The 22,407-nt window shown below is 37.1% G+C and overlaps 1 protein-coding gene across 1 annotated transcript; it reads right to left on the bottom strand.

Moving 5' to 3' along the window:
* Positions 1-750: 750 nt before the first annotated feature.
* LOC148836052 (solute carrier family 15 member 1-like) lies at positions 751-16,850 on the bottom strand. The gene is made up of 23 exons (XM_088914710.1): positions 16,796-16,850; positions 16,299-16,330; positions 15,298-15,382; positions 15,041-15,182; positions 14,618-14,737; positions 12,350-12,449; positions 11,445-11,535; positions 11,110-11,193; positions 10,804-10,886; positions 10,040-10,126; positions 9,802-9,891; positions 9,046-9,090; positions 8,914-8,946; positions 8,719-8,807; positions 8,193-8,274; positions 7,562-7,684; positions 7,030-7,185; positions 5,519-5,565; positions 4,701-4,808; positions 3,554-3,647; positions 3,303-3,464; positions 2,430-2,537; positions 751-1,693 (listed from the first exon to the last, which is right to left on the bottom strand). The coding sequence occupies exons 1-23, from the start codon at positions 16,800-16,802 to the stop codon at positions 1,490-1,492; spliced, it is 2,172 nt and encodes a 723-aa protein (XP_088770836.1). The 5' UTR covers positions 16,803-16,850; the 3' UTR covers positions 751-1,489.
* Positions 16,851-22,407: the final 5,557 nt, after the last annotated feature.

The raw sequence follows: 22,407 nt of genomic DNA on the forward strand, positions 1-22,407 counted from the left end.
TGAGATGAAAACATTAAATACCAGTAATTATTTTCAAATGACTCACAGTAAGTAATTTTACAAAAGGTCAGAATGAATACAGGCAAATGTTTAGTGATATGTCTGCCTGGTTTTCACACGATTGTGAAGATTCATCAGTCTGCTTTCATTCTTCATCTGTATTCAGTGGATACACCTGAAGCAGAATCCTTAGTGGGTATATTTGTTTATTCCGCATGAAGTTTTTTTTTCTGGTGGAGACTACTTGTTAAGCATTAAAATCCTCTGTGATTTATTCTCCACAGTTTAACTCACAGTTTTGTGGTATAGTACCTCTGTGTAAGTTCAGTGATGGACTTCTACAGAAGCGGTCATTTACCCTATTAAGAATGATTTTTGTTAGAAAATATTTTCTCAAAACTCTTTAAACACTTCAGTCTTGGAGGAGGTAGAAAATCTTCTTATGGATTTATCTCAGATGCAAATTATAACAAAAACATGTAAAGTGCCATTCCAATATTAAGAGGTTTTACCTATGTTTAGATGCTACGTTCTCCTTTTACTTGAAATTAATTTATTAGACCAGCTACATTTTGGGAAAAGCAAACTGTATATTTTCAGAATACTGTAAGAAAAAATGGAAAAAATACTTTATACAAAACATTTGATCAATTTGTTGTTGTGAGTTAATATGAAGATAGCAAGGGTTATCCTATTTGGACTGTTACTGTCTTTATAATATATGGACATAAATAAGTTTGACATAAAACATTCTCTGAATGCTCTTTTTATTTTTTGCCCCCCCCCAGCCTTTAGGTTTCCCTCATAGAATTAAAAAGCATAATAAAATATGTATACAATTACTTCCAGAACAAAAGGCAACAAATTACAGATATAACTCAAAATAATTCAGTTCCTATAGTCAGGACTTTGACTATAGAGTTGTCAAGTAAGTCAAATAGAGTAGACAAGACTTTCTATAGTCAAGATAAAATGTAAAAGTTGTCACACATCATAATACCTTATCACCTTGTTGTAAACGTTTTCACACGTTTCAGTGTCAGTGTGATTTCTGGGATCAAAAGGCATTTTGTTAGATGCTTGTTAGTTTTATTTTTGTCATTCTTTGAGTCTTACAAATGTTTATTTGCAAAGTGGCAGGAGTTTAACATCTCTCAGCCTTGTTAATCTACTTGATAAAGCTGAATCACCGTAGGGAGTATAGTTTTATGTGTGTGAATAGGGAATCCCTATAAATTTTCCATGTCTACCATGCAATGACACAGTCTATACATGAACATCCAGGGAAGCCTGTTCCATTGCATCATCAAAGAGTGCTAAAATCAATAACAGCACTTCCAGTTAGGGGTTTAACTTAATATTTAGAACTTAACTTTATTAACTTTATTAAAGTTATTCAATACCATATGTCCCACCTGGAATTCCACGCACTCATTTAAAAGTACATACAAAATCAAATTTTTTTTCTTGAACAAAAGCTTTTCCAGGATTACATCTTGCTTTGTTTGCAATCGTCGCTTGTAATTTCAGCGATGGGAGTTTTGTTCATCTGAAATTCATCCCTTTTCTCCTCTTCCTTGTCGAACTCAGCCTCAATCTCTGAGGGGTCCACGTAGGTGTAGAAGTAGGCCATGATGGCAAACGCGATGCTGACAGCCACAAGGAGGGCAGCAAAGAGTATGTACTCAGCCCACTTGGTCCAGAGAAAGAGTCACAATTTGGGGGGAATGAAAGAGAACAAAACATCCCAGTCAGTTAATAAGCCAAAGAAAGAAGGATATAGAAGTAAAAGGAGGAGCAACAGGTCTGAATCTTGTGTTTCTCAAATTATTCGAAGCTACAATAGGCTGACACTGTAAAACAGCTGAGATTTGCATTTCAATGTCTGTCATGTGCGAAAGCAGTTTGAATGAATTAAAGTTTGGTTTCAGGCCTATGAGCTAATGTGCCTTCCAAAAGAATTGGGACAGCAAAGTCAAAGCTGTTACTTTGGATTTACAATCAAGACATTTGTAATTGTGATAATTAGATTCCCAGTGACTGTACTGGGACACCCACACTTTATTTTTTTCGGAGTGCAAAAGTCTGTATTTGGTTGTATATACTGTACTTTGAGGTAATCACTACATGAAGTCTGCAACCTAGACTTGGGTCATTTGAAATCACTGGGTTGAACACAAAGTTTGTTTTTATTCTAATATGATCAAACGTATGGGTGTCATTAACTAAAAATCAGCCATATATTATAATGTACTTATTATTCATATTAAAAACTGTGTGACTGTAAAGCAAAAATAAAACCTTTGGCTTTGCTGTCCCATTAATTTGGAGGGCACTATGCTTTCTCTATCTGGTAGATGTTGATTAATGTAATAAAATATTAAAAGCAAGTCAAAAATGTGAAATACTGTGTGTAAGCTTGCACATACCTGATCAGGGAGCTGGCCAGCTTCAGCCACAATCAGCACTATGATGTTACCAACAGCTACAGTGAATAGCCAGCCTGCCTGTAGGACTGATTTCATGTTGCTTGGAGCCTAAAAAAACAAATAATTTGAAGATTAACATGTAGTATCTCTTTATACCTCAACAAGCGCCGTCTTTCGGATGAGACATAAAACCGAGGTCCTGACTCTCTGTGGTCATTAAAAATCCCAGGGTGTTTCTCGAAAAGAGTAGGGGTGTAACCCCGGCGTCCTGGGCAAATTTCCTATGCCTTCTAATAATCCCCCTTGATGAATTGGCTACATTACTTTGTTAAGTAACAAAGTAATTGTTACCCCCCCACTCCGACGGCAGGCGGAGCGACGCGCCGGTTGGAGTATTCTCGGTTGCATTTAATGGCAACGTCAGCTCAAAGATTTGGTTCAAACCACCAAATGGAGACAGGCGTGCCAACAAGCGGACCCTGCTGATGCGGGATTAATGCTAGGATGAGAGAGAGAGATCTCTTTATACCTCAAAGGAGTATTGCATCCTTGCTGAAAGAAAACTTAGAATCTTAAGTACAACAACAATATAGACCCGGGATACTTAGCAGCAGCCTCAGCATAAACAGCAACAATTAGCAGCAAAAGAAAGTGTACTACTTTGTTAACATGCATTTTTTTAAATTGTGATAGAAGACAACCAGGGCTGTGTCTCAAAGATCGCTAGGTAACTGTGCTCTACATAGAAACAAAATGTAGTTTTCAGGCCATAAGGATAATCCACAATAATAGAAAAAAATAACAAAAGTGCTACTTTTCTTTTACATATTTGTGAGGTATTTAATAAGACCAATGGGACCGAGCACCACCTACCTGTGAGTATGAGAACTCCAGCCCAGTAACAGAGAACACAACCTCTCCAGATGTCATCAGGAAGTACTGAGGAATCTGCCAGGCCATATGGACAGTATTGGGTTTGATGTCCTCGATATACACAAGGTCACTCTCCGGTATCTTGCCCCCGTCAGTGTTGCACTGATCACAAAGACAGCACCATGATGTCAGTCACAGAAGCGTGATGGTCTTTGTTGGACGATTTTGGACAAGAAGGGTGTAGTACTCACCATTTGTTTAATGACAATTGTATAAGAGCTTCCAAATCCAAAAATTCTGGAGGTTACACACTTAATGTCCTGACCTTTAATAGTGAAGGTGGTGCTAAAAAACAAAATTCCAAACACCCTTAATGTAAAAACACATTAGGTCATGAAATGCTTCTGTACTTCTAAACACATGTATAATTAATGCGGAATAGACTGAATCTGTGAATTATTCATGCTTCACATATAGGTCATTGTTCTGCATCCTCCCTTCTGATATTTACACTTATCTGTCCCTGCCCCACAAGGTTATGGGTGCCCTAGTAATTAAATGATATTGGGGCTCCCAAGCCATTCCTGACAGCCTGTTGGAACTTGTTATCATTGGATAACAACCTTGTCAGGTTCTGACCTATGTGTGTTTCTTCTTTGGGCCAAATAGGTGAAATCCAGTGAAGCAAGTTCTGAACTGTAAAGTGGGTGGAGTAACAGTTCAAAACCAAGCTGTCATGTTGATGGACATTACTTTTGGCTTGAGCTCAGTGATGCTCTGTGCATGTTGCTATCTATAGTTTGTTTCACTGTATTGCAAGAGTTTGTTGCTCCTCTTATTGTCATTGGATCAAAGAAGTCCTGAGAATCCTTCAGAACTTCAGTGACCATGAGGTCCAAGAAACCAGGACCAACCAGCATGGGCTCTGGGCTCTGGGCTCTGGGCTCTGGGCTCTGGGCTCTTGGAACAAGCAACATTTTACTGTATGTTCATAACCTAGTCGAACAAATACAGAGCTATGTGGTAATGGGAGGGAATTGTGCTGAAGAACAAGTCTTCCTCACAAATATTTATTTAAACTATATTTATAAATATAGTATATCACCCATGTAGATATAGGGATATACAGATAAATGTAGAGAGATAGTCTTTTTGCAAATTAAAATAAAGATACTGTACTACTCAGAGATAATGCAGTTGCAAGAGAACACCACCCATGAAATGGAGCATTTCCTGCAGACCCTGATGTAGACGTTTAAGAAGAAGGCTGATTTTAATACTACAGATGTATAGACTGTTTTAGTGGTGCTCATTTTCAAATGGCAGAACTGTGAAGATGTTCAACTACATAAATCCTATGTGCATAAAATAAACATATATTCTGGAAAAAACACTTACTTTCCTTGTGGCAGTAGACTGTAATTTGACTGTGTGAAAGGTATAATGACACCAAAGTGTGCATTCCCTGCTGAAATATTCACATCCTGCTGCATTGCATTCACAAACCTATATGGAGAAAAGAAGAAATAAAACAAACACTATCGATCTTCTGTTCCAAAAATACTGCAGAATTTCATTCTTAGCATACTAAAAAACAAACTTCCTTCTTTGTTGTATACAATTTCTTTATTTAAAGTGCATATGATCTTATAAGAATTCAAATATCCATACAGCATTTCACTACTTCACAGCAAACTATGCATGTCCTGATTAAAGAATACATTTCTAATGAATCAAGTTATCATCAAGACCCAACACTCTTTATTCATGGGAGAAGAGCAGATGTAAAACACAATTGTTTCACAGTTTTTTCTCATTTTCATTTTAAGAACTTCAGTTATACATCCTCCGTTATTACTTGTCTTCCTTGTGATTAATCCCTATACCAGGGCTGCACAACCCCAGTCCTGGAGGGTCAGACTGTTTCTGGTTTTCTTTCCAGCTGAGTACTTAATTAATAGCTGAACTCATTATTTGCTTAACACTGGACACTTTAAAGCCTTGTCTTGTTTTATTGAAGCTGTAGATTTTAAGAGACCCATAAAACCTGCTGGACCAAGGCCTTTGAGAATGGTTACCCTTACCCTATAACTTATACAGCAACATAAAATTGTTCCACAGAGACAACATTATCTGGACTATTCTAAAGACTAATGACCTGGTCGCAGTTATTTGAATTTTAGAGTATGAAACACTTCAGAAACACTTGAACATACCTTATGGCATTATTACCTTCTTCTGGCTTTGTGTTAATGTCCTCAATCTATACAGATAAAACAGGAAGTCACATCACATTTCTAGTATTAAACTGCATAACCCTATCACACACAATTCTATTAACACAGCACCAGAAACCTGTTAGGCTTAAAGACTACATGTACTGTATGATCAAATTTACTTTTCACTATTCTGCAAAGCAGTGCTTCTCAGCTAGAGGTAAAGTTTAATGTCTGTCTATCACTGTAGATTTGACAGTAACTAACTGTATTTACTGCAATCAGAAATATACTGCCTTTAACAGGAATTAATTATTCTACAACAAAAATAAATTCATCTTTATTCTTTGTTGAAAATGAACATTCACTGTGCTAGATTGGATCTCAATTTAAACCAAACCTTCATCCTGCCCCAGAATAAATCAAATCTCGATTTTGCTACTACCTTTCTATTGGACAGAAATGTCTTGCATTTACCCAGTTAAAAGCTACCATCACATTCTTGGAGTGGAAATTGTGACTGGTGAGTGAGAGGATCAAATTCTAGATTTGATAAAGCTATGGAGATAAATGAAAAGATAATTTTAGATTGTTTTCTTACTTGGGTCCTACATACACACAGAGAAGGGCTCTTTGTTTAATAAACAGCCTAATGATTCTATTGTTTGTTTCTAACCCTATATTTTTGTTTAAGGAAATGGAAGTATGCACAGCTTCAACAGTATTGATCACAGATGCTAAGGCTCAGTGAAAGAGTGAGAAATGCTACAAGTGCTTGATAAAAGATCACCAGATCTGATTATATAGTCTTTAGATGATTCAGAGCTGTCAGCATCTCATATTCATGATTCTAACAGGATCAATCAATATCAGTCTGTTACAGTAGAGCTGATTGGGCATCAAGATGACAAATTAACCCCTTTGATATTGGGAAAGACCTGTATGGTCCTTGTTAAAGCACATTTATTGCACATAAAAAACCCCCACAAAACTCCATGTAAGAATTTCCAGGCAGAGCTACACAGAGCTTCCAAGGCCAGAGCTACACTGCAGTGGCTTCACAAGAAGAAAGTAAATGTCCTTGTGTGGTCCAGTCAAAGAACTGACTTGAGCCCAATAGAATGTCTGTGGCAGAATCTTGAAATCTGTGGTCCATTAACAATCTCGATCCAAGCTGAGTTTGTGCTAGATTGCAAAGATGAATGGAAGACAACTGCACCATCCCATTATGGTTAAAAAAAAGGATGTGAATCTGTAACGTCTGCCAAAGGAGTTTGTTCCAAGTATTGACTCAGGGGAGTGTGAATACAGTACTTGTACTATCAACATTTTTTAGTTTCAGTTTTTTTTCACACATTAAAGTATTTAAACTGCTTATTTGGGCTTTTTTTAAAAAGTATTCACATTGCAACAAATGGGTAATTCAACAAAATTAGACATCATGGGAAGAGGTAACCATTTTTGCAAGGCACTGTACGTACAGTAGCCATGTAACAGGGTTTAAGACTTACCAAACTGTCTTCCTGGTATATTGCTGTGGTATTTGTAACTAAAAATGTCTGACGAGCTCCACTCTTAAAGGACAGTGGCACAGTTTTTTGATAATTGCCATAGCAAACAGCAACCTCTTTCACTTTATCAGTTGTGAATTCTTTATAATCAGTGGCCTGAAAGACAAGATAGAGATTCCTTATACACAGTGCTGGTCCTCTCTGATCCTGTAGGATCAGCATCCCAGTTTTTACTTAAACATAGCAAATGTGTTGTGCTCTGTCTGCGAAAATATAGTCCTGGGATCACATTACATTTAAAGTATCTTCAGGGTGATGAAATGCAGCATGTGAGTGTGCTGGTATTGTTTGCTTTAAATATTATATATTATACTTAAATATTTGCTTTCAGTATTAAAGAATGTATTAAACAGATAATTAATTTGAAAAACAAACATATTAAAAAGCATATATTACCCACTAATATTTTTAAAATATACAGTGAAACAAACGTTAACCACTTACATACTTCTATAAGATATTGTCAGCTTACTTGAAAACCAAGTGCCTCCCAGTTCAGTGCTTCAGATAAGACAGTCACATTCACAGGACTGTTGTCCAAGTTAATGATTTTCATTTGAGTTTTATCTGATGGAGGGAAATTTGGAAGTGTTTTCTGGAAAATAAGACAAAGGGACATATTAACATCGTGCTAAATAGGTCTTTTGCCACAAGCCATAGTAGACAAACTGAGACCACACTGAAAGTGACATGAACTGCAGAACCTTAATGCCAGCTACAATAAATAGAGGTACATTGACAGTAATAGTCCATTTACATAAAATAAATATGGAGAGCTCAATCTCCATTTTGAGCTGTCTCCAGCGTATGCAATTATAACCTTAACGTTTGAGCAACATTCCATCTGTTTCAGTGTGCAATATGTAATACTGTATGCTGAGGATTAGGTCCAGTGTGACTCCATCCTGCTCTGCTGTCCTTCTAGATACTGTAGCTCACAGTTTGCCAAGTGAAGATCCATCCCTCTATTGCACTAGGTGAACAAAATAGCTTTGTCATAGGTAAGACCAAATAAACCAATTTGATTTAATTACTGAGAAGTAGGAAAGTACACTCTCACTTGGTCATAAGAACCCGAACCAGTACTGGGCTCCCACACTCACATCAATCTGGATTTGGACCACAGCCGCCACAACGAAAGCAGAGGCTGCCAGAAGCATCCCAACTGTCATTCTTCTCAGTGGCCTAGAATGAACACAAAGCAAGTGAGACTGCCCACAGTTTACAATGGGAGAACAAAGGATGTGATCTTGCATCACTAGATCCCAGTTTCCCTTAAATCCCATATAGACACTATATCTGTTTGTACCACAGGAATCACTTCTACACCTGTCCTGTAAGTGCTCTGACCATAGGAAGGCCCAGGTTTTCCACAGTAACTTTTCTCTACCCCTTTATACAGGTATTTCTGACCACCTGATCGATCGCACTTCACCTTAAAACGTTTAGAAAATATTTCTACAGATTTTATGTTGCATGTTGTCTCTTCATATATTTGTTTGATTCTTTTGCTGGGATTTTACATTTTGTTTCTATTCGTTTTTTACGATATACTGCTTTCGAATAATTTTTGAAAATAATTTTCTAAAACAAAATGCAAGTTTCTGGTGTTGCTTTCAGGTGACTTACGTAAAATTCAGGTGACACTTTTTTACCAGTGGGTAAACAATTCCATCCACAACTGGCACCATTACGAGGATCAAGATTGGATTAACTGTCTGTTGGGGGAAAAGTGAAATTTTCATGAGTGTAAATTGCATTGAAACCAAAGAGAAGTGAACAAAAATTATGCATACAATAGAATGTGTATTGAGGCAGACTTACCTGCATTTGATCTGGTTGAATGTTAATACCTCCCTGAAAAGAAAACACAAGGCATTATTTGAATAAGGATAATTAAGACAATAGGAAAATAAGAACAAAACATCACTGCTGCAGGAGATAACAATAACTCACAAAGGTCCCATCCATAGTGGTGGCTTGTAATGTCCATCGTGATCCCTACAAAAAAAAGAAAAGCCTTTTAATGTAAACTTTTTTACATATGGTGTAAACACACGTGACTTGATATACTGTAGTATATTCTGGTTAATTGACTAAGTGTTAAGTGACTACACGGGCTGTAGCAGAAACCCGAAGACACTAACCCCTCCTGGAAATGAATTTGGTGCTCAGAAGTATGATTTATGATAGGTGTGTTGATGTGGTTTCTTGCTTGTTTGTAGTTGATTCTATCCAAATATTCAGTTTCCGAAAAACTGTCTTTTTACAAAAATGATTACGGCATGAAGACATTCTATGTCTTTCAGTACTGTTATAGATAACTACTATATACATTATAATAGCTAATCCACTCTATAAGAAAATAGACTTAACTGGTTTAGTGATGTGTTTTTCATTCTGAATATTCAACTACAACAGGGGCTCATAAGTCCATTCCTGGGGGACTAGAGTCCAATTGTTTTTTTCTGTCTCATTATTTTATAAATAGCTCTTCACCTGGGAGAAATGTTAAACTGAGCTCATTCATTTGGTCCAGTTTATCCCTTCTCCACACCTTTTTGCGGTTGGTGAAATAAAGAGAAATACAAAAACCTGGATTCTGCATCCTGAGATCCAAGGTTGGGAAATCCTGGTTCCTTATTACTTTTTAATTCAACCTCAGATTATTGTGGGTGAAGGTGAATACTGTTTGATGACACTTCTCATTACCTGCTGATCAAAGAGTGCCCAGAACATAGGCAGGGGAATGTACAGGAAAAGGACCTTCAGAACCATCTTGATCTGAGCTATAAGACGTTTCTAGAAGGATGGAGAGAAATAAAATGAAAAGGTTACATCAAAAGTATGATATAACTTGTAAAAGGATAACTGATTTTAACGTGGAGGAGTAAAAGGGCAACTCTGGAGCACAGATTGCTCCATATGAAATGTGAAGATTAAAACATACATCATACTTATCTTCAGCCCAGTCCATCCAGTGGTTTCTTTTTGAGTACTGACTGCTTCTGTGCCTCCACCTGTTCTTCAGTGCAAACTGCAACCAAAGGATGTGGTAAATAAATGATTCTGTTGTTACTAACTACAAATGTCGCACTCTGCAACTCTTGAATTGGGGTTGTCTTGGTTTTGTTCTCAGGGCTTGTGGAGTTACAAGAGAGATGAAGCTGAACTAGTAAACCACAAAGATAACAGTAACAGACCTTTGTGGCTGAGAGGTTCAGCAATGAGGCTTGAGGGGGAATGAGTTTAAATAATCTTTTCACTTTAAATAATCAATTTATTAAATTGTATAGATACCTGTGACAATCTGTATTGACTTAAATTCTTTCTCAAAAACACTTTGAGGTTCAATGTAGGGGGACACCTTTTTTAGGAGCTTCAGAGATAACAGCTATAAATGCAAAAAAGCATAATAAACCATAATATTCACTGAGGCTGCACTACTCACATACAAAGGCCCACCATCCCCAATTACTAGTTCTAGAGCAACCCCTGAATTGAAGTACTGGAAGCGATTGGTGCTTTTGTGTTAATAAGCATGTAATGCTATATTTCTGGCAGAGAACATAGTTCATCTTGGAGAAGAAGCAATAAAAAAAGACTTTGGAGAAACCTGAAGCTCACGGTTCACAGTAATTTATATGTTCTGGAGAATTATCCTCAAATCCTTGTTATCCTCAAATAACAATTGAGGCATAAACGTGGACTCACCCCAATGCATCTGCAGACCTTCAGCATGATGTTCCCCTCAGGGGCTGTCTTTGTGTACATGCCACTTCCCACAATGAAAACAACTGCAGAGCACAAGGAAGCACAAGGGGTTTCCAATCAAAACAGGTGGAAAACAATGATTGTCATTGGAAGTGCATTTACAGTGAAGGGAATCATGTTCAGGCCTCAGACATTTATTCACACTCACACAACAAAGAGTGAAGCTTTGCCGGTAGGAGAACAATGTGTTAGGAACCAGAAGAAACTGTATTATTCTATTTGACAACATTAATGAGGACTACTTACTCAAGGCTACAACCATCAGTGCTGCAGGAACACCAAAGGCCAATGCATAGCATTTCTGTTGGCTGTGGATGCCACATTCCTGGGCTGCAAGATAATTAGAATGTGGAGTCATGACTCTCTTTGCGTAATATTTCCACATTTATACCATTAACATCATTGTATTACCAGTTTTCACATCTTAGACCTGGACATCTCTCTAACAATTTGGTTAAGTCCAACTTACATCTAAGGAGTTCAAAGCTGCTTCTTTCAAAGTTTCTCATTAATAAACTAATTACTTTCATTCATTGAAATTAATGAGGGAAATGAACAAACTATGTCCTGGCATACAGTACCTCTCAGAATGGGGGTGATGACTGTGGACAGGAGACTTCCTGCATTAATAGACAAATAGAAGATGGAGAAAAATGTGCTTCTTTGTTTCTCCTGTAAGGTAAAACAGAAACAGAGACGACTGTTACTTTTGTATCCTCTGCAATTCTGCACGATTAAAACTAATAAAAGTTAAGCAAGCTGAATGAAACATCTTTTCGAAAGAGAAGTATCCCTTTTGATTAACCTCACTTTCTGTCATACAATACTTTAAGGAAAGTGTGAAACATTAAGGCAGGTCAACATTCCAAAAATATTTAGATATTGTTCTCAAACAATTGAGATCAAACTTGGTCCTGGAAGCCCAACCTTCACCAGGCATTATACAGCAGCTCATCCTTAAACCATTGATATGTAGAGACATGGAACACGTGAGGGTTTTGATCAGTTTTATAAATTAATTGGTTCACAGAAAGTAGGAATGGCCAGCTGTGGCCCTAGGGAAATCAGGGTGGACTTTCATTTTAAATTATCTCTAAACAACTTAATTGCCCAAGTCAGTGCTGTCTTTAAAAAATCATGACTTATTGGTGCCCTATAAAACCTGCTGTATTGTTGGCTCTCTGCTCTCCAGCCTATTTGTCTGCCTTAGCAGATTGTAACAAACCTTTTTATAGATGTCAGTTTTCTTTCACCTGAGAGTAAGCTGAAGTGAAAAGTGTTAGGTAAACCCTTACTGACACAGAGGCAGCAGTAATCAGATAGAGGGTATAGTGTGAAGATTGCATGTACATTCCTGAAAAGGGTTTAATTTAACCTAGTCTCCTGTTTCATTAATTAGAAAATGTTGCTTGTTTTCCAGGTCTTTGCTTTCGCAATGCTGTCATGCCACGAAAGGCACGCGTATTGAACTCATGTCTCCTCTGACCTGGTGATCTTCAAACTGGTCTCCCCCAAAGGCCGCCACACAAGGCTTGATCCCCCCAGTGCCCAGCGCGATGAGAAGAAGGCCGACCATAGAGAGAGCACTTAACAAAAGCAGGAGACAATAAAAACCTCAACAACACTTCATTCTGTGCACCAATTATGAGGGTTTCATTAGCTGTGCAAGAGACATTTTTACCGACACTTTCACAAATCTTTCATGCACCTAGCAGGCGTTTGCTAACCATTTATTTGTGACAAAATTGTATTTCCCAAAGCTGTGTTTATTTGGAAAATTGTGGTAAAATACTAAAATCACATTAGGAGTCTAAATCTGCTTCTGGCTCTATTCTAACTTAAGCCCATATTTCAGTGTGTAGCTTGATTTGCACAGTGCTCTCCAGCTATATGCTTTCTAACCCTTATATCGTTGCTCATCTTTGCTATCTTTGCGAGTGGTCTTTAAATACTTTTAAAAGCAGCAAATTCATCCTTATACCCCTGAATAGTAAAGAAAGGAATGTGTATTAGAAGTAATACTACTTGTGTATGTAAGAAAATCTTTAAAAAAATAAGTAAACAAGTCATTATATTTTCAATTGCAATGAGTTTAGCTGTGGAATAAATGAATGATTCAACAAAGAAGGCGCTGTAACAAGTAGGCCTATACATGTGATTAAAAAAAAAAGAATGTCTTCTACCAAATAATTAAAAGGTGAAAAACATACCCAAAAAATATTTCTCCATACTGTAGAAGAAATAATAAAAATGTTCGTACGTCAACAAACGGGACTGGGTAAAACCGTAAAAACAACAGAACACAGCAGGCAATAACTGAGCAGATTTTAGTATTTTAAAATAATAATACTTGTTTTCTATTTTCATACTCTTCCTGTATTGTTTCGTTAAAAACAGTTTAAAAAAAATCATAGTTAAAAAAAATCAATAATTCCCAATATGCAATGGAGTTACCCAGGTCTCCATAAGAAGACAACTTTTATATTCTAAAAACAGAAGTATTATAAAACTTTCCAGAACATAAAAAGTAATTCCTCAGTCCAGTTTCACTGTATCCTGGCAGAGAAATGCACTCATCGTGAATTGTGTCTTGCGGCACAATTCTGGGGCAGAGGAATCACCACACTTTTCAGTGTAGGTATTAGAGTTTGGAGAACTTTGTCCTCAGCATTTAAAATCAGTGCCCCAAAATCCTTTCCTTTTTTCTGATAGGCAGAGGCGTTCCTAAATGAAATCCAGTAGTTTTGTTCTAGGGTGCAATTCCAGGAAAAAACAGTTGCCTCTCAAAATACTCTATCCTTGTTATTCCATTTGCTCTATCCTCTATTAAGAGTTCCATTGGCTTTGCATCAGCATTTTAAATCAGAGCAAATGGTAAACAACAAATGTAGGAAAGGGAGTTTATATTAATTGAAATCCCTGCTCCACTGATGTCGAGAAAACAGAACAGGTTAAAACAAAGGACAAAATGGAAAGCATGTACAGTACACTGAAACGAGAAAGGAAAATCCATAGAGTAGAATGGGACAGAATGAAAACTGGAACAAGTAATAGGTTTATTCCATGCTGAAAAAAAGAAGAAAGAAAACACAACGTTTCGGCCATGGAGCCTTCTTCAGGTGTGAGAGAGACAAGGCAGTAGGCAAAGGTAATGTAGCAAGAGAACAAAGGCTGGGAGTTCCCCCGCTACATTACCTTTACCTACTGCCTTGTCTCTCTCACACCTGAAGAAGGCTCCATGGCCGAAACGTTGTGTTTTCTTTCTTCTTTTTTTCAGCATGGAATAAACCTATTACTTGTTCCTTTGCAGTCTACGCATGCTGACGCAGCTACCCACCTGAACTAGAATGAAAACTGGTCCTTAAACTTTAATTCTTAACTGAAATCCTAAAACCATAAACATCTTTGCTTGCAAATATCATATCTGTCAAAATAAAAGTGGTATGGAATGAAAAGACAGTTCCTTTCCAAGGAATGACACAGCAAGATAACTGAATTATTTGTGAAAAAAGCAGACAATTGCACAGGTAGTTTTCTCTGGGAACACCCATTTTCAGCCAGACACTTTCTTTCCTACATAAGCGTTCCTGTAAATTAAAAGTCAAATTACTTTTTAGGAAACATTTATATAATCAGAAGAGCAAATACATCAAGACAGACCCCTTACTGGAATCTGACAGGGTGTGAAAAATCTAGGCCACAAAATTGCATCCACTTAACAATATAAACGCAGTTTTATGGTAAGAGAACTCACATGTGCAAAGTGAGGTTGTTTGGACTTCCATCGCTGTCAGAGTCCGTGATGTCGTGTACAGCACTGACTGCCATCACACCCTGTCCAATGGTGTAGACAATGGACAAGTAGATGATAGTCCTATAAGAAGGCAACACATGAAAATAAATGTAAAACAACAAAGAATGCGTGGCACTTATATTTTGATCTTCCCCTTCAAACACATGCTTCATTGAAAATTTCATTCGTTTGTGAATGCAGTCATTATTTATCACTGCTGCTCTTCCTCAGTAATGTCAAAGAGAAAACTAACTTTAGTCTTTCTGCAGCAGACAGGAGACCCCAGTACCTATATGGGGTCATTGCCCATGTCAATGTAACCACTTTTCTCATGTGTCTGAAAACCAACTGGGATTGTAGATTATTTACATGTCAAACACTCACTTGAACTTCCCAAGCCATGAGTCAGCAATAATGGCTCCAAGTATTGGGGTCAAGTAGCACAGGGCCACAAAAGTGTGGTAGATGGAGGTCGCTGTGTCATCATCCCATTTGAGGAAGTACCTGAAGTACAAGACAAGCACCGCTGTATTGGGGAACAGAAGGAGAATACAGCAAATCAAATTTCGGTGTCATGTCAAGGAAACACAGTAACCTTACAACCGTATGTCTGTTTTGATAATGGGAGAATTCCTCATTACCTCGCATGCCATAGTAGGAGAATCTTTCACAGAACTCATTGACGACGATAAAGAAAATGCTGAGAGGATAGCCGCAGCACTCCACCTGGGATTCAGTAACACAGAAAATGAAAAACTGGAGCACGATCATGTGAAGATCTCAGAGATGAAAAAGTCCTTGATATTGAATGCTGAGCTATTTGAAATAGAGAAATACAATTCTTTGTGTTGCGCGGCAGCCCTTAGGCGCCAGCAGTCTCACTGCGCAGCTGTCGGAGAAGAGAGAAATTGCAGATCACAAATTGAATTTTAGGGGCACAGTTTAGGTCTAGTCTGGATTGTGCAAGTCCCATATGGAATTTAGCCAAGCCTCAGGGGGTAACATTCCTGCTCTAAAAACAGTGTTACTAAATGACCAACTAATCAAAATCTCAGTTAAATGTCTTTGGAACTCCTTCACTAAAGCGTCTCCAATCTCCATATTGGGGTAGTTATTTGCAAATTCTGATCTAGAGGGAAGACTGCCACCTACTGGTCTACTAACAGATTTACTGCAGCCCAGTTTTCTTTAGAGGTCTCCCATTTCAATTCCAACCTTGCTTAGCTTCTGAGTACTAACATGTTCATGCTACAGATTGGTAACTTTACTCCCTGAACTAACTTAAACTTGTAATTCATGGCATAGATGGGGTTCTGCTGAGGTACTTCAACAATATACTCTAATTTTTTGTAAATCCCTATGAAGTAAATCAGTCGAATAAGTAAAAGAGCACATGTACATTCCACAAAGTTAACATTAAGCTCCATTTTCAGTACATGATGCATTTTAATACTATATGCCTTCTTTGCAAAACCTAGTGAAGGAGCAATACTGGTACTCTTACTGTGAACACTTTTGTGTTGTGAAACATAAATCATGGGATTTCAAAGTGTGGCAATTTTTTTTTCTTTTGACTTATTTACCATTTTTTTCAGACAAATAAAACTAAACACAAACATGAATCATTGAATTTAGCACCTACCTGAGATTTGGGTTTTCTTACTCTTTCTTTTTCTGCATAAAAATAAAAAACTCCGTCATCATATGGCCCATGAGCAGCATTTTAGAAAAAAGAAAAATGGGTATTCAAAAAGGACTTTCCGTGACCCGTTAAAAGCCAAGCAAGATCCATGCAGTGCGATCTTAAGTAATTAATTATCTTGACCTATTAATTTGCTTAATACTGGAAGATAATGGAATCTGTGCCATTAACCGTTTTCATAAAATAATCCAGACAGTTTTTTATAAGACCTGTAAAAAATATTTGCATTTCAAAGCACTTTTGAGTATTTATAAATATATCTTTAATTTGTTGTATACAGTAAGTTACTGTGCCACTGAAGATTTCTGTCTACATATCTAAATTCATATTTAAAAACATATTCGTCCAGATAATAAACACTAGGATTTTAAAAGTTTTTGCTGTTAAAATCCATTGTACTTTTTTGTGCTTGGATCTGTAAATAACAAGATACGAACCTGTCATGATTCTGGTTTTTGGGAAAGGCTCCTTGTCCTCTCTTGGAAAGTAACCTTGAGGATAAAGGAAAGAACTATTATGGGTTCCCACATTTAAGGTTAAAAACAATGGACTTAGTCCATGTGTAATCTTACATGTGATTGGACTCTGTGTTTGCCCTCCCAGAATAATGAAGCTCTTTATGGCTGAAAGCCATCTGTTGATTAACTAGAAAAAGGGAGAAAATGTATGTCTCAGTAAACGTGTGTTCATGCTCTGGGAATAGGAAGGGCATAATATAATACTGTATGTATCTTCAATAAGAAAAAGGAACATGTTTGGAGACATATTTTCTCATTTATTCTAGGGGCATGGGCTTGGAGCAACGTTAACTTTCATCATGGCTATTTAAATTCCCCAAACACATGCTGCTTGCAAATACGGAATATTTCATTTCTGCTGGGAGTGGAGGTAAAATGTGCACTGGCAAAATCATCATTGTCGCTTTGCTGCTTCAGCTCAAAGCTGAAACAAGCAAAGACAAACAAACTTGAAGGATCCTGTAGATTTTTAAGTAGCCCCTTCAGTTTCAGTTTTTTGTGTTTTTTCCATTTTAAGCTTTAAAACGTTCGGTGCAAAAAGACATAAAAGAAACACTGTATTAGAAAGGTCTTTACAGAAGTGTACAGAGAGTGTACATGTTAACTAACAAGTAAAGGTTTATTTCATGCTGAAAAGAGAAGAAAAGAAACATAACGTTTTGGCTGTGGAGCCTTCTTGGGGTTAACCTGAAGAAGGCTCCACAGAAGGCTTTATTAAAGAAACAGTTAATCATAAGCATATCTCAGAGTCTTGTCAGATGTAGAGCAATTCTGCAACTAATTTAGTAATTAAAAGCTGGGGTAGAACAGAAAACAAAAGACAATAGGCCCTCTGGGAACTGACTTTGAAACCTTAAACTCTTACAAAAACCCAGGGCCTCAAGCACTCTGTAAAGAGGAGCCCTGTGACTGTGTAAACTGGCTGAGGTCACAGCACTGTGGTCTGGGACAGTCCTCACATTGCTGGCATGCAGGGGATACTTAATTTACCTATTTGTTTTTACACCAAATGTGTGTGTCTTCAAATCTCTTTTGTGCGATTACAAAAGAGCAACAGAATTAGGAAAATTTCTTTAAATAAAACTGGATCCCCACTAACAGAAGACTGTCTTAAGTTTTTAATTTATGTGAGAAAATTGCTTAAATGGCTGAGGTAATGACAATTGTCTTCTCAGGAGAGGAAAAAAAAGGAATTTGACATAATTTGACCAAAACAGCCAAATTTTAATTTGTGACAATCAATAGGTAATTTGTTTCATTTTAATATAACATGCCCTTGTTGTCTTGTGAATGGAAAATTAATGAAGACATTCTACTAGATTTCCACAGTCAAATGGATAATCAGTTAGTTCCTATTTTTAGGAACAGTGTCCCGTGAGAGAAAAGTAAATGAAAATGGACATTTTGACTTCTGATTTCATAAAGAGAGTACTGGAATGGATAAAGTATGTCTCTGTTTTCCTTTTATTCCAAAGGACTTATATGACTTGTGTGACATTTATAAACAATCGACTTTATGACATCACTTTGAGTGTTTTCTTTGCTGGAATAATTGAATACATAGCCAGCATGACAAAGGTATTTTAATGTCAAACAATATGAGAAGACATCAGAGATTACATGTAGCAGCAAAAAGGCACAAAATCAGGCAGATGTTTGTAAGTATTGTATAGGAGAAGAATTACAGAGCAAAAGGTGTTATGATATTTTTCTGTAGACGTACTATAGATCAATGTTGTTTGGTTATACCTTAGTTAGAAACCAGTGTTTTTACTTTTGCATTCAAAATACAGTGCCTTAGAAACATCTGCCCATTCCAGGATATTGTATAATACATTGAACTAAATGTAGCACATTAAATATTTAAATAAATTGCACATGTTTATTTAGTAGGTTGGGCACTAATAATTTAAAGAATGTACTCATTTAGCTCCCTGTAGTTCATGAAATAAACAGTCTAGAAATAGCATCATACAGTAACATGTGTAAAATAGTAAAAGATTAATATTGATTATCAAGATACTTAAAGTTTTTTTAGAAAAACTACAGTATTGTTTACATTTAGAGTAGTTTTAAAGAGAAATCTTTGTGTATTTAGATGAAATGTTTACCAAACTAGAACAAAGTTGTTACATACAGAATAAACAGTATGCTTCAGACACTATATCTACGGCATAGCAGGAGAAAACAACATTGTAAACTTCAGGCTGAAAAGAAAATGAAAATACACAAAAGAAATCCAGTCAAAAAACTAACTGCTACAACAAATTGGACTCACGTTTGAAACATGTCACTGATGATACCTTTTCACTCAGCTCTTTGAATAACATTCAACCCCAGTGTGACAATTAGCTCTGTTGACACAACTTCTCTTGGCTGGTGCCTTTTTGTAGACTATGAGAGTGAGATTTGTCGGCACTGTTCCTGGTAACAGATTCTAAGCATGTGAGCATTCTTTTTCAGTAAACCTACCTGACCTCAGCAACAAAACCCTGTTGACTGAGTTACGCTGTTTCATTATTCCTTCATGGTCAGCCTATAATTACAGGTGAAGGGCAGTGATTTCAGAGGCCATTTTGGTGTTTTCTAGTATTATTGTACCAAGCAGAGCAGTTTTAAAGAGCTGGGTCTTAGTGTTACTTGCAATCAAAATAGGAGCAGATCCGTTAGTAATACATTCCTTAATTAAATGTGCCCACAGGAAAAAATAAATCTTGTTTTTAAATATGTTGTTATACAAGCAGTATGGGGCATATGTTGTTCAGCTGGAATGTTGTACAGTCTGGATGAGCCCACAGGAAGGACAACAGGTCATCAAGAGGCCTTGACCAACGCAGTGCTGTGGTCCGTAGGTGCAAATTGTTTTTGGCTGTGACATCTTGTCAGGTTAGAAACTGCCGGCTGTGAACACCCCAGAGAGTGAGAGACAGTGCACTGAGTTAGTCCAGTCCACAACACATCAATGGTATGAAGGGTTTCTTGGAAAATGAGACGCATAGTTTTTTCTTTCTAAATTTCCATCAGGCTTGTCTTCCAGTAAAGTAAATTACTTCGTCTCCTGTGCCCTATAAACTCTCTCACTAATATGGTGATTTAGTTCTTATGCAATGGTTAAAGAAACTTGAGTGTATCATAGTGACAATTAATAAATTAATTAAAATGATATCCAAAATTCTTAAACTTTTTCACAAAGTAAAAAAAGAAGGCAAGAACAATCTGTAATACAAGTGCCTCATCAGGTCACTATAAACTAAAGCTCATGGAGCTGCCAAACTTCGCCCTGCTTCTGAAATGATAGTACGGATGAATCTGCTACTCTGTGATTAATTGATAACCCCTTTCTGGCTCTTATCTCCAATCTTGATGTAAGACATAATCCAAAGAAAATAATTTAGGTGCACTTGAGCAATAAATCACTTCCAAGAAAGGAACCATATTGGACAATAAAAGTCTTCATTTTGCTGCAGAGAGGGGTGTGGATAAGAAGCATCTTTCTGTATGACTCCATGTGAACAAACGTTTGGACTGGGTCCTGTGAGGGCTCTTGCACCTTTTTTTCAGAAACAAATATTGTAGTTAAACAGCGCATGGATATTCAAATCAGGAAAAGCCACCAGAATGATACAGCAAATACCTGTTGAAAGGAAAGAGGGGAATCTGATGGAAGACTGAAGATTCCAAATTCACTGCTGTATCAACATTTGAGAAAACAGAAGATTCTTGAAGTTTCTTTAGAAAGACTACAGTATTTTTTTACATTTAGAGCAGATTTAAAGAGAGACTGTTTTTCATCTGAGAAAACAATTTCTATTTTCTCTAGAAAAAAAGAGGGATGGTGAATGGGTTATAAAATGGTCTGTGATTTTGGGTAACTAGATAACACTCAGCTTACAGCAGACAAAGGTATCAAGCAAGCAAAAAGACATTTTAGTGAGTCTGATTTTTCACACACTTCTGAATGTAGAATAGGGCTTAGTTGGCTTTGGCTTTAGTGAGCACTGTAGAAAGAAATCTTGAATGTTGGAGCTGGACTCAGGTAAGGTTTAGGATTTGTGATTAATGTTAGAGTTTAAGTTCAAAATGTATTTGTCAGTTGTAACATGTACATTGAATTCTTATTTGCACCTGCTCTCTCAGTGTACAGATAGGTGAAGACAGCAATAAAAATGGTAAGTGAGTAGTGCAAAGGACAATATAACATACAATAAACAAAACAATATATAATTGATAATTTACAAGAGTATACAACAGTTTGCAGTTTGCAAAATACAAGATTAAAAATTTAGTGGTAATGAATAATAGCCAGACAGCCAAGTGGCATTTAGCTAGTAGTTAATCATGAAACATACTACTTGGGGATAAAAAACTGTCTGAACCTGGTGGTCTGTTTTCCGATACTGTGGTCTTGCCTACCAGATTGCAGAGATGAGACCAGTTTGTGTCCGGGGTGGTTATAATCCTGTATTATGGCACAGGCTTTTTTTTAAGCAATGGTTGATATACTGTAGATCTTTTCAGCTGATGGCAAGTCAGATCCTGTGAGTGTTTTTGTAGATGTCACTGCCCTCTGTAGGGCCTTTCTGTCCTTTGTGGTTGTGTTGTCATGTCGTATGGTGATGCCAATTAGTCTATAGTAATAATGCAATTGATGCAAGTCACTACTAGCCTTTACAAGCATTTAATAAGTACAGAAGTAAGTTTCAATTCAAATCAATTCAATTTTATTTGTATAGTGCTTTTTACACTTGGACATTGTCACAAAGTAGCTTTACAGATTTCTGGGCCTAAACCCCAAGTCAGGAAGCCTAAGGCGATAGTAGCAAGGAAAAACTCCCTTAGATTAAAGTAGGAAGAAACCTTGAGGAACCAAGGCTCAAAAGGGGGAGCCTACAGTATATTCTAGCCGGCACTGGGTTCATTAAAACGTACAGCTATGAAAGTTATCTATTTTGTATTACATGGTGGGAAAAGCAAACTAATATTTTTAGCTCAGTCATGGATGGTAATGTTCAGTAGTGCCCAGAATGTTCAGTTAGTTTCCTTCGGTTGCGATTTTCACTGGGAAGTTGAGTTTCCTTAAAGCAAGCGGCACTATGGTGGTTTCCTTGAAGCAAGCTGGTACAATAATCAGGAACAAAATAGACAGGAACAGTAAGAGACTGAAAATATCTAATTGATCTGCAAAGGTTTTGAGGATTCAGGATAAAACACTTTCCAGGCCAGGTGCTTTATGGGTTTTGTACCTTCTTAAAGGTGCTGTGCATATTGTGTTCAGTGAGCCTTAGCACAAAACCCCGATTTACCAGGAGATTCGATGGAGGGCTCAGATTTCTGAGCCTCAGAATGAGTACAAATGTTATTCAGCTTATTTGAGAGTGAGATGTCAGTGGTGGGGATTTCACAGGCATCCCCGTTATAGTTCATGAATCGTTATAGTTAGTGAATCAATGTTCCCAAAGTTTTTGTCTTTTGTATACCTTTTTTACCTGTCTGATAAAAATTTCCATGTCATACCTGGATTTCTCCATCCT

Source organism: Atractosteus spatula, chromosome 4 (genome assembly GCF_055471065.1).
Source record: "Atractosteus spatula isolate fAtrSpa1 chromosome 4, fAtrSpa1.hap1, whole genome shotgun sequence".
Classification (NCBI taxonomy): Eukaryota; Metazoa; Chordata; class Actinopteri; order Semionotiformes; family Lepisosteidae; genus Atractosteus; species Atractosteus spatula.